The sequence below is a fragment of the Stigmatopora nigra genome, chromosome 21 (assembly GCF_051989575.1).
Source record: "Stigmatopora nigra isolate UIUO_SnigA chromosome 21, RoL_Snig_1.1, whole genome shotgun sequence".
NCBI classification, from domain to species: Eukaryota; Metazoa; Chordata; class Actinopteri; order Syngnathiformes; family Syngnathidae; genus Stigmatopora; species Stigmatopora nigra.
The window spans coordinates 9,183,715-9,195,541 of NC_135528.1; the positions used below are offsets into that span (position 1 = coordinate 9,183,715).

Here is an 11,827-nt window from a genome sequence, read left to right on the forward strand (position 1 = left end):
GGAAGGCGTGGGGAAAAAACAAAAAGATGGTCAAGCAAGAAACACACAGAGGTGAAGAGAAGAAAACAACTTTTCAAAATGTGGAGTGGATTACAAATAAAATTAAAAAGTGCTCTCTTTTTTTGACACCTGGCATATGACACATAACACTTGGATTGTACTCCAGGTATTTTATTCTGTTGACAAAGTAGACAGGTAGTTGTCCAAATAAATAACTTTTACTGCCACGACTTGATTGAAGGACTTGACGGATTTGGAGCGGCCAATATTTATGGACGGCGACCATTTGGAAGTAGAGGCGAGAGCTCATCTGTGGCCAACTCCGGAAAGTTCTGGAAAACAACAAGCATGTATAACTACTGTATGAAAAAAAATAGCACCAAATTCTACTTTTACACAGAAAATAATTACTGTACATGCAAAACTTGTCAGCATTCGTTTTAACGATATATGTCGCCACCTAGCGTTGTGAATGGGTATAACGCCTAGACCCCCGGTTTTAAGACAACCGCTGTCAATGCAAAAAATATCGTCTTATATTCGGGGCAATACGGTATTAGCTGTACTCCCAACAAACCTCTTCCGTCACTTTCCCACGCCGCCTCTCCTGAATCTCAATGAGCCCGCCCCCTCATTGGGGGAGCCGGGCTCCAATTCCGAATCCTCGCCGTCCAGCTCCGGGTCTTGGACGGGCCGAGGCGGCGGATAGTCGGGTTGGTAGTAGCGGTAGGGGTCCTCTTCCTCCGCTTCCCCGTAGTTGGGGAAGATATTGGACGGCAGTTGGACTGCGAGAAATAGCGATAGCAGCGGTCAACTGGGTCAGGGCCATCTGGCTGGGGCGTTAGTAAAAAGCCCGGGAAAGCTTTCCAGCGGGTTAGTGGACTAGAAGAGGAGCCGCGAGGTGGCAAGCGTCAGGCTGACGAAGAAAGACCCAAAGCGTGGAAAAAACATCTTCGCGTGGTATTGTACCTCCAACATTGTACCCCACGCAAGAGTTCTGATCGCAGTAACCGGGAGGCCCGGCGGAGCCCACCGGCCCAGGCACGCCGGGGCGTCCTGGCGCACCCGGATTTCCGTGTCTTCCCGAAGGACCCGAGCTGCCGGGTCTCCCTTGACCCGGTGGACCTGAGGTAAGAAGACGGCTTTGCGTATGAGGGACACATCTTAGCGTGAAGGACAAATGTGGATTACCTGGAGGACCAGCAGGACCACGAGGACCTTGAACTCCCGCTCCAGAAGAACCCTTTTCACCTCTCTCGCCCGCGGGACCTGCATAGCCCGATGTCAATATTCCCATGGGGGGTGATCTGGCAAGCCGCCGGGCTCACCTCGTTCACCGGGTTGCCCGTTTTGTCCGTTTTGTCCGGGGAAACCGGGCCTTCCGGAGGGACCTTGCTCTCCTTGGGGTCCGGGGGATCCATTGCGACCGGGCTCACCCGGAGGTCCCGGGACGGTGCGGATGGTCACCGATGAACTGGGGGCGTGGTTGTTCAGGATGGCGTTGAACTGAGCCATGTGACCTGCCAGGTGGAGTTTTTATTGTATTTTTTTAAATAGAGCTGTGTCACAAAAGCCTGGAAGGTACTTACTCTGGATCAGCTGCTCACACACCTGCCTGGCGATATTCTGGACCGTGGATGTGGACTGCAAATCGCCCTACCCGTGCCAGAAAAGAGAGTCAAGGCGGGACAAAAACCCGTCGTGGGTTCCGGAGCAGATGACCTACCCGTTCACCTTTTTCGCCCTTGTTCCCTGGCGGACCCTGCACAGACAAAACTAGTCAGGACATTCATCTTGATCAAGATGCTTTTCCGACTTCCTGATTTGCAATACCGGTGGTCCCAGTTGGCCTTGATTTCCCGGCGGTCCCGTGCTTCCAGGTGAACCCGGGGCTCCCGGAGTTCCCTTCGTACGAGAGGAAAATCCTGTTGTGGCCACTTTATAAGGATATTTCAAAGCACTTACAATAGTTCCACTTGGACCCGATCGGCCGGGGGGGCCATCTTTGCCCTGCAGACCCTGCGGACAAAAAAAAAAAAAACAATTTGTCTATTTGCATTCCGGGATGGACATTGAATAATCTCACTCACTCGGGAGCCGGGAAGCCCTTCTCTACCGGGAACGCCCACCCGGCCCGCCACGCCCTGAAACAGAGGTGACTGGTTAGCCACTTTTGGGATATAACCCATAATAATTGGATGACATCAGCATTTTTTACCTGCAGACCTTGTTGACCCGACTCTCCTTTCTGTCCTTGCTCCCCCGGGGGTCCCTACATATGAAGATGCCCACCACATGTACTAACACTAACAACATGGCGCGACGCATGCTACGCATGCTACGCATGCTAACAGACTTACCGGGCTCCCCCTGATAGATCTTCCACTAGGCCCCAGAGGACCCGGAGCTCCCTGGGGTCCCGGTACTCCGGGCTCACCTACGGCACCCGCCGCCCCCTGTGTGCGAATTGCCGGCGTGAAATTGTTGAAGACGGGGTCCGAACCCTAAGCCACCACTCACCACTGGGCCCGGAACGCCACGTTCACCTCGAGCTCCTCGAATCCCGGGACCACCCTTGAGCAGAAGATACGCTAACTTCAACTGGTTCTAAGAGGGCGCCGTGTGCGAGTTTGTGTGCTCACCGGTGGTCCGGCAGGGCCTGCGGGGCCTTTGCTGTCCTGGGTGCAAGTGCAGGCCTTGGGCAGGGAGGGACACTTGGCCTCGTCGCGCTGGACGGTCACGGGGACACGTTGGGTTAGCTCTTAGCACGTCTTCCCGGATGCGTTGGCGGAGGACTCACCAAACCGGGAAGTTCACAGCAGTTATCCCTGGAGGCCCACGAGGTACTGCACATGATGTCAAACATCTGGAGCTCCAACTGCAACGAAGACAACGTCATCCTACCGGAGATCCAAAATGAACCTTTCCGTCCCTACCGGTGCCGAGTTGCCCTGGTTCTCTTCGGAGCTAACCATCCTTCCCAGAACTTCCGTTCCGGCCGTGGTGATGTTCCCGGCCGCTTCGATGGCCTTGGTGGACACGGCTTGACAGTCGACTAGCACGCTAGCGCTGGTCTTGCTAATCACCACGTGAAGCTGCGAGGGGAGACTTTTTCACGCTTAAAAAAACAATGGAACCGAAGCAGCGACAATCTCACCTTGTGAAAGCTTCCGTGGAAGAGTTTCTTGATGTGCGGACCCTCGAAGGTCACGGTCTGAAAACGTCCTCTGTAGTCGCTATTGAAGAAGGTCAACGTATTGCCTCCGTCTGTGCCAAGCGTCAACACCCGCTCAAGTACAGTGTTCTACAATCATGGGCTTTCAAAAATATCCACACTCACTGAGGATGAGCCCAACCAAGGGTTCCTGGTTCTGGTCCAAGATCTCCCAGAGCGCAAAGGGTTCCTGGGGGCTGTCGGGTAGTAGTCGGAACAGCAGCGTGATGGTATAGTCTGAAGGGAGACCTTCGGGGTGGAGGAACCTGAACGACATTTGAACATGGTCAAAAATCCCAGACTTGTTTACAAGATACTGGTCCCCTCCCCAGTTAAAGCAGAACCTGGTGGGCTGAGCCAAAAGAGCATCGGCGTGCAGGCGAAAGCAGGGGAATGCGTTAAAGGTTCCGGGTACCATGGAAACGCCCGGCAGGCTGCTGTAGCGTTCCTCCAGCAGCCCAAAAAGCTCCATCATGCGGAAGCCTGGTGGAATTTCAAGCAGATACTTGCTCAAGGGAGACAAGGGACATTTTGGACCCGACAACGAGTCTTACCAGGTGTGGTGTCACCATTGGTGGACACCAAGGGACACGCTGTGGATGAGCATTGCTTTTATTAAGGTCAAAAGGTCACCGGGATCCCGGGACGGCCGGCGCTCACTCACTGGCCGTGGCGGCCTCGCAAACAAAGGTCACCAGCTTCTCTTCAATCTTCTTGAAGGCGTCCAAGTCGTCCACGAAGAAGACGTGCCTGTCGCTGGGTTTGCTAGCGATGCTCACCAACTCGCCGTAGTCGGCGTCGGCGAAACCGATGGCGAAGACGATGAAGCCTGACGGGAGGGACGTGGCGGCGTGGGTTAAGTCTGGCTGGCTATAACACAAAAATGGCGCCGGTCAGCTGACCTTCCATCTGCATCTCCTTGGAGACCTTATTGACGTCGTCCTGCGAGCGCCCGTCGGTCAGGACCACCAGGACTTTGGGGATTCCTTTCCTGACTCCGCCCTGTGCCGTGAAGATGTTGTCTTTCATGTGTTGGATGGCGCGTCCTGAGCAGAGGGACGCCGCGTGGTTAGGGGTCCAAATTCCAAGATGGCCGTCGGGTCATGCCGTCTTGCCTGTTTTTGTGTTTCCGCCCTTGTAGGAGATTTTATTGATGGCGTCCAGGAGACGTTCCTTGTCCTGGTAGGCGTTCAAGCCAAACTCGGTGCGAGTGTCGTCACTGAACTGAGCGATGGCCACCTGTTTTGAAAGCAATAGTTTAAAAAGTCTACATACCAATGTGGTCTTTATTGTCCATATTTGGACCTGGGTGCCATCCGGTCCAATCTGGTCCAAGGCTCCGGCCGTGCTGAACAGGAAAGCGATGATTTTCAGAAAGTTGTCATCGCCAATACTCCACGAACCGTCCACCAAGAACGCCAAGTCAGCCTTAGCGGCCTTACACACTGTTTGCGTCAAAGTTCAAAACAAACTTAGTCATCTTATCCTTCCCTTTATCTTATCGTGCTTACCTTCTTTGGCAGGGGGGATCGTGGGTAGTGGGGTGGTGGTCGGCGGCGTGGTTGGCGCGGCCGTAGGGATGGCTTCTGAAAAAAAAACAAAGCCTAAGAGACATGTCACCGTCCGATTGGTCGCTGGCTACTCACGAGTTCTGCCGGACGCGGAGACGGCCGGGCCTTCGCTTCCGTCCTGCAGTTGCGCGAAAACCTTGATCTCGTACGTCGTTGCGGGCCTCAAGTTGTCGAAACAATGTTGAGCCGATCCGGCGCTTAGCTTAGCTTCGTCTTTGTAATCGCCTGCGATTCAAAATGCTAACGTAGTGACTAGCGCACAAGGATACGATAGCCTTGGCTACGGCTAGCTTCCCGGTTCAACGCTAATGTAATCATTTGAATGCGATAGACTCACTGCTAGCGATGACGGCTCTGTAGGCGCTAACGTGTCTGTGGGGTTGCCAGCGAGCGCAAACGCCGCTCGCCGTCTGCTGGTAAACGCTCAGGTCGCTCACGGCCAGCCGCACTGCCAGGTCACCACGACACGTCAATCAATGGTATTCCAAAAAGGCGCCAATGACAGAAATTGCGGCCACTCACGCGTCCTGGCTCGGCCCGACAGCGCCTCGCTGGATGACCCCCCTCCGTACGACGCCGTGACCTTCACGCCGTATTCCGTGCCGCTCAGAAGGTTGACGATCATCATGGTGTTCACGCCCTCGCCCACAAACGTCTCCAAGGCCGAACCGGGTGCTGCGAAAGCGAGTTGGACGGAGAGTTTCAGAGCGGTCGCACCAACCGAGCCGGAACGGCGACCTACTGACCCGACAGCGGGCGGTAGACGACGCGGTAACCCGAGGCGGGAGAACCGGCGGGGAGATCCCAGCTGATTCGGAAGCGGTTGTACCATTCCTCGGAAAAACGGAGATTCCTGGGAGCTGAAAGTGGGACTGAAGCAAAAAGACTGGATTAGGGTCCGGCACCGCTAGGTGGCGCTAACGAACGTACGCGTCCGTCCAGTTGCCGTGACCGTGGGTCCGTCTCCGTCGGGATAAACGGCGGTGACGGAGAGTTGGTAGTTGCTGTCGGCCGAGAGAGGTCGTAAAACCAGACTGGTCTGCGTGGACGGGAGCGTCCTCTGCAGAGACAAAGTCCAAGACAAGATGGGCTCAGCTAGGTTTTGCTAGCCAGAACACTTGTTAACGATTTAGTTGGCATCTGGTCTGAATGGTCATACCGTCTCGTAGTTGCCATCTGCGCCGTTGTAGGTCAAGCGGTAGTGGAGGACATTGCGAGTGTCCCCCCGTTGCCACGACAACCGTAGGCTAGAGGTGGTCTCGCCATCCACGGTCAGGCCCCGCACGCCGTAACGAGGAGCTGCGACACAGCAACAAAAATGACAATGGCGGCCAACTTGGACTCCAGAGATAGCCATCCCGTTGCCAGTCTGGAATGGAGGCCAAAGGGGGCGGGACTAAAAGGAGAACAAGGCTGCTCACTTGGAATGGTGGAAGTTGGCGTCGCAACAGTGGTTGTTCTCTCCGCTGTAAAAAAAAAACAAAAGCTAACTGGTTTAAACTGGAAAAAAGTTGTCATGAAGTGATTTTGTGTTTACCAGTGGTTTCCAGCAGCACCACCTGCTCACTTTCCACCTCGTTCCCGTAGGTGGCGCTCAGTAAGACCTCGTAGTCGGTGGAGGGGCGGAGCCCGCTCAGCAAATAAGTGTTTTGGTTTGCGTCCACCAGCACCTGAGGACATTGGCGCCATGATGTCAGTGGTTTGATAGCCTCCAAAGACCGTCCGTCCGACCCACCTCGCCGCTGTCGTCTCTGCTGTCATCGGGGTTGGGATCCAAGGGCGCCCACGCCAGGCGATAGAGCGCCACGTCGGCCGCAGGGGAGCGCCACGACAATCGGAAACTGCCGGCGGAAGTGTCGTGGCTCCTTAGGTCCAGAGGTTCTGGAACACCCCCTACAGGCGGGCGGACACGCCCACGTAAGTAGCGTGAATATGTGACGTTAGCACGGATGCTAACCCGTAGTGAAGCTGCGGGTAGCCGGCTCCGCCCGTCCCTCGTCGTACGCTGCCACCACGCCTACTGTGTACTCCGTCTGGGGGCTCAGGTTGCTTAGCAACCAGTTGGTGGCTTGGCCGGCCTCCGCCTACGAGCACAGATGTTGAATTTGGGGGTCGCGACCTCTGCCACTTTGGGGGATGTTTTTTTTTGTTGTTTTTTTTACCTGGTTACTTTCCACGCCGTCACTCCGAGCATAGACGACGCTGTATCCGATCACTTTCCACGAGGGGGAGTCCCAGCCGAGTCGGACGGAGTTGTGGCCCACGTCGGTCAGTCGCAGATTGGTCGCCGGGAGGAGCGCCACTGAAGGAGCAGAACAGTCCAATCAACCTGCCGTCCATTAAAGTCAAGTGAGGAAAAGTTGAAGAAAGTGTCTGGAATGTGGGATTTTTCCCCCCCTGGAACTTCAATGTTTAATCAAGCAAGTGGCGCAGCATGTCGTTAAATTTAATTAAAAGCCACATGCGCCAAATTGCTCCAGGATGGGAAACGGAAGCCGAGACGGCGGCGGCGACGTGTCCAGACAGGCGACCGACCGCCACCGTGATCGCGACCACAACTCACGTGTACTAAGCTGGCCGGTGACGGGATCGCTGGCCTCCTCGCCGTACATGGCGTACACCGTCACCGTGTACTCGGTGGACGGCGTCAGACCCTCCAGTTGGGCCTCTTGCACGTCCGCCGCCACTTTAACCTGCACATGGCCATTTGTTTTCACATCACCCGTCCAGCGTGTGGTCACCCCGACCGCCGCCGACCTCCTTGTCGTCGTCCGGCTCCCCCTGGGTGAGCGGCGCGTAGAGGATCATGTAACCCGTGGCGCCGGGAGCGGCGCTCCAACGGACCCTCATGGTGTTGTGGGTGGCCTCCGACAGGTCCAGACTGTCCACGGTGGGCAGGACCACTGCCAGGGGGGGGGGGGGGACAAGGACAACCAAGCGCAAGGTTAGCGTCCCGGATGTGGAATCCCGGTCCGTTGGCCTACGTACGCGTGGTGGCGCTCCCTCGCAGCGCCTCGCTGGCGGCGTTGCGGTAGACGGCGAACACGGCCACCTGGTACTCGCTCAGAGAATTGAGGTTGTCCAGCAGGACGCTGCGCTCCCTCCCCGAAACCACCTACGAAGACCAGGCGTCACATTGGCCACGTCTCGGAAGGCCGGCCGGACTTCACCTTCTCTTCCGGTCTTCCGCCGCTGGCAGGGTAGTAGACCACGCGGTAACGCTCCACCTCGCCACCGGACGGCGTCCAGGTCACCAGGAAACTACGAGCCGTCACGTCGGATATGAGCAGGTCGCGGGGAGGGGCCAGGTTTTCCGGCGGGGGCCCGGGGGGCTTTCCTCCTTCCGCTGGAAAACAGACCCATGTGCTGAATGTCATCTCCTCCGCCATATTGGATGTGGCAAGCGTCCATGTAATTGATGTATTTTCCTAAGGATTCGCACCCGCCAGCCGCTCCACCGTGCCGCAGACGCTCCGGGTCAGGACGTCCACGATGTCGCTCATCACGTCAAAATCGGCCACGTTGTACACGTGCGTCTCCTCGGGCGTGGAAGCGATGGCCTTCAGCTCGCCCTCATCCGCGTTCTTCACACCTGAGGGCGAAAAAGCAAAGGATGGAAGAACGCCATCGACCAAAAAATGACCGCAAAAGGCATCGCCAGCGCGTACCGACGGCAAAGACTTGAATCCCGGCGTCCCTCACGGTCTGCGCGGGCGGCACCACGTCGTCCTGTGACTTCCCGTCCGTGACCAGGATGGCCACCTTGGGAACGTCCACTCTGGAGCCCGATTCCGCCTTGAAGCTATTCTCCAAGGCGAAGGTCAACGCCAGACCTGCGGCCAATGGGACACTTTTCAAGGACATCCGTCCGGCGCCGAGCGTCCACGTCGCGCGTACCCGTCAAAGTGTTTCCGCCTTTGTAGGGCAGGTTCCTGACGGCTTCCAGGAGGGCCGCTTTGGTCCCGTGACTGTTGAGGTGCCACTCCACCCGCGGCTCGCCGCTGAACTGCACCAAACCTGGACGGCGGTCACCCAAAATTTGCGTTACGTGGATGTCGGACGCAGCCGGACGCCGGCGTGCTCACCGACGCGGGTCTGGTCGGCGTCCAGCGCGAAGGCTCGCACCAGGTTCTCCAGGAAGCTCCTGACCAGACGGAAGTTGGTGCGCCCGATACTCCACGAACCGTCCACCAGGATGACCACGTCGGCGGCGGCCGACGTGGCGCACGTGAAGCTTTCCTCGCCTGGAAAGAAATTAGTTTCTAAGTTAAGCCGCTTTTGCAGAGTGAAAACAAAGTACGTGGCGCCCCCATTTTGCTTCCCCCGGTCCCCGGCGGCGGCGGGACGAGCCCGAGCCTGTCCCTCCCGCTTGGAGACGGGCAACGAACGCCAACTACTTATCCACGCCTAGCGTTCACTTGACTAGCCAGCTAGTCGCAAGCGTCTCCTTGAGTGACATCTCAGTCCGCTCGGGTGAGTTAGTGAAACCCTTGGGGTGAGACATTCTTGTTCACGGGGGCGCCGGGTCAAAGTTGAGACAGTGGCGCTCGACGTCTGACACCACGCGACTCGTTTCATGGCGAGAGATGAGTTCTGCGCTATCTTCTGGCGAGGACGTTACAAAGTCCAATGCTCCCTGACCGCCTTAGCATCGCTAATAGTCGGCGATACGAGGAGACGCAGAAAACAAAACTTTTGAGGTCAATGAGGAGACGTGAGGGGAAATCTTCCATTGACGGAAAGACCTCAGGCGCCAGGACTCGTTAGAAAGTAGTAGGAGGCAGAAGTTAGACAAAATTGGAGGTGCGTGGCAGTAGCCGCAGGGGCGGCGGCGGGCGTGCCGGGACAGGCCATTGCCGCCGCCGCCACTGTCGACGCCGCCGCCGCACCTGCTCGTTCAGCTATTTGACGAGTGCGGACCAGACCACGGCGGGATACCTTCAGTGATGGCGTTGACGTGTGCCCTGCCGCCATCTTGTGAACTTGTGGACTCCAGGCTTTCCTGTCCGGACCGCTGAGCTAAAAAACAAAGCCAATGGAAACAAACAATTGTGGGGGTCCTAAAAACTTACATAAAACTCTTTAGACGTCCACCCCCCACCTTGATGCTTGGCCAACAGCGGTTTACTCCTAAGCTCCCCCCTCACTGCGAAGACCCTGAAGGCGTAATCTCTGCCGGGGTCAAAGTTGCCTATCAAAAGCTCGGCGTCCTCTTTAGCCACGTCCACTTCCGTCTCCTCACCATCTGGACACGCACACGCATGAGCTACACGTCCACGCCGTCCCCGTCCCCCCATGTGAGCCCCCGTCTTACCGCCCTCCTTGCTGTAGACCACCAGGTATCCATCAATAGGACCTTTAGGTTCCTTCCAGGACACCAAAACTTCAGTGGAACTCAAGACTTTGATCCGAAACCTTCTCGGAGAAGACACTGAAGGTGGCAACAAACAGGTTATGGACCCCCCCACACATTGCCCCCCCCACACGTACACGCACGCGCACGTACCTTGTCCTCGTGCATGTTGCAAGAAAAGCAAGCCCAAAGTGGCCATGACCATCCATCGACCTGACGTCATCGTGCACCGGCCAAGGAAAAAGTCTCTGGGCAAATTGGCAGCGCGCGCCCGAAGCAGGTGGATGGCACGTGCACGCGCGTGTCTGTGCCAAGCTCCCGGTTGTTGGTTCGTCCGTAGCGAGCGAAGACGCGTCCGTCCTAGCCGCTTCGAGCCTCTGAAAGCATCTGAATCGGCGGCAGGGGCGCACCCGGGCGCATCCACCCACCCACCCACCAGAAGCCCTACACGCGCACCCACCACGCCGGAAACGCCTTCAAAATAACCCTGCTATGTGACGTCATCATTCGACGGGATTTGGATATTGGGGCTGAAATAGTAGTTTTGGTCCATCTGACGTCAACTCATGTTGTTATTTTCTTGGGCCAGTGTGACGTGTTCTACTTTGAAGGAACCACTTCCGTTGTGAGCGTCTATTTTTCCGGTTAAACTCGGGCCAACTTTTTTTTTTCCACTTCATATTTCTCCACCACACCTTTCATCATCACGCTCGGGGCGACTCATTCCAGGTGGAGGCTCCGCCCACAATTGGCAGGGCTGCCGGCTCCTCCCATTTCAAATAGATTAGACGTCAATTGCAGCCAATGAGTTCCTGATTTATAATACAAAGCACAGCATCGTAATATTGTTGAACATAACACAAACAAATCTAAAGATGCAAACAAATAGTCTGTTGCCACCTTGTGGTTGATATTGGTATGACACCTGAATTAAATATTGCTGAAACTGCCCCCTTCTGGCAAAAATAATAAAGGCATGCTACCTAAGTTTTAGTAGTTTGAATTCTCCATACGAGGAAACTATTGGAAACTTCCAAATTCAGGCAGAAATTGTGCACACAGAAAGGCTATTAAGAAATCTATTAATTGAAATTCCATATTTCCTTCAAAAAAGCTTGAATATTCCAATTTTAGTTTAGTAATGTGAAGATTGCAACACAGTGTGTGACCCATACTTGTGTGTAAGGGGTGTCCAAGCAGAGTGGGGCAAATATTAACTGTCCAAAGTACATGAAAAGAACGTCAAACACACACACACACACACACACACACACACACACACACAACGGCACCAAAGCAACACAACTATGAAACACACGCACACACACAAGTTGACTTTTGTGCCAGTCAGCAAAGAGAACTTGTGCTTGGAATTCAGGCGAAGAGAAAAAAAAAAGAGAGAGCCCAGGCAGCAGCCGGGGGCGGAAAGGGGTGCTTAAGGGCGGCGCGAGGGAGGGGGCAAACGCGGCAGAGGGGGCGGAAGGGGCGGAGAGGGCGGAGGGGGGCAGAGGGGCCGAAGGGGGCGGCCGATTCCCCAGCCAGGTGCGCCTGAGTTTCCGTCTTGTTTCCTGCCGGGATCACGGCGCTAAGCTCGGCCTCGGGTGACGGCCGCCGACGCGGCCAATCGCGGCGCCCGACGGCTTAAGGAGATAATCCGGGCCCCGGGCGGGTGTCGCCGGGGCGCTTTGT

The 11,827-nt window shown here is 56.0% G+C and overlaps 1 protein-coding gene across 1 annotated transcript; it reads right to left on the reverse strand.

Moving 5' to 3' along the window:
• Positions 1 to 155: 155 nt before the first annotated feature.
• LOC144214614 (collagen alpha-1(XIV) chain-like) lies at positions 156 to 10,563 on the reverse strand. Its single transcript, XM_077743160.1, has 48 exons — positions 10,292 to 10,563; positions 10,100 to 10,216; positions 9,887 to 10,030; positions 9,724 to 9,804; positions 8,871 to 9,029; positions 8,683 to 8,802; positions 8,454 to 8,618; positions 8,228 to 8,377; positions 7,956 to 8,131; positions 7,774 to 7,900; positions 7,543 to 7,688; positions 7,349 to 7,478; positions 6,948 to 7,087; positions 6,743 to 6,869; positions 6,521 to 6,678; positions 6,323 to 6,455; positions 6,207 to 6,251; positions 5,945 to 6,084; positions 5,716 to 5,845; positions 5,532 to 5,657; positions 5,308 to 5,460; positions 5,123 to 5,233; positions 4,861 to 5,010; positions 4,726 to 4,800; positions 4,520 to 4,659; positions 4,330 to 4,453; positions 4,117 to 4,260; positions 3,879 to 4,043; positions 3,769 to 3,807; positions 3,559 to 3,697; positions 3,341 to 3,480; positions 3,158 to 3,267; positions 2,937 to 3,095; positions 2,801 to 2,878; positions 2,643 to 2,729; positions 2,521 to 2,574; positions 2,361 to 2,456; positions 2,219 to 2,272; positions 2,091 to 2,144; positions 1,966 to 2,019; positions 1,834 to 1,905; positions 1,727 to 1,762; positions 1,590 to 1,656; positions 1,329 to 1,520; positions 1,192 to 1,269; positions 970 to 1,125; positions 578 to 785; positions 156 to 332 (listed from the first exon to the last, which is right to left on the reverse strand). The coding sequence occupies exons 1-47, from the start codon at positions 10,359 to 10,361 to the stop codon at positions 586 to 588; spliced, it is 5,511 nt and encodes a 1,836-aa protein (XP_077599286.1). The 5' UTR covers positions 10,362 to 10,563; the 3' UTR covers positions 156 to 332; positions 578 to 585.
• Between the last annotated feature and the right edge of the window lie 1,264 nt (positions 10,564 to 11,827).

What these genes read in the sequence shown, in the direction of transcription:
- LOC144214614 (XM_077743160.1), bottom strand. Translation starts at nt 10,361, where the DNA reads ATGACGTCAGGTCGATGGATGGTCATGGCCACTTTGGGCTTGCTTTTC. An exon ending in GCTGTTGGCCAAGCATCAAG is followed by an intron (nt 9,805 to 9,886) that starts GTGGGGGGTGGA and finishes TTTGTTTTTTAG; the next exon opens with CTCAGCGGTCCGGACAGGAA. An exon ending in CGGGTCAACAAGGTCTGCAG is followed by an intron (nt 2,145 to 2,218) that starts GTAAAAAATGCT and finishes CCTCTGTTTCAG; the next exon opens with GGCGTGGCGGGCCGGGTGGG.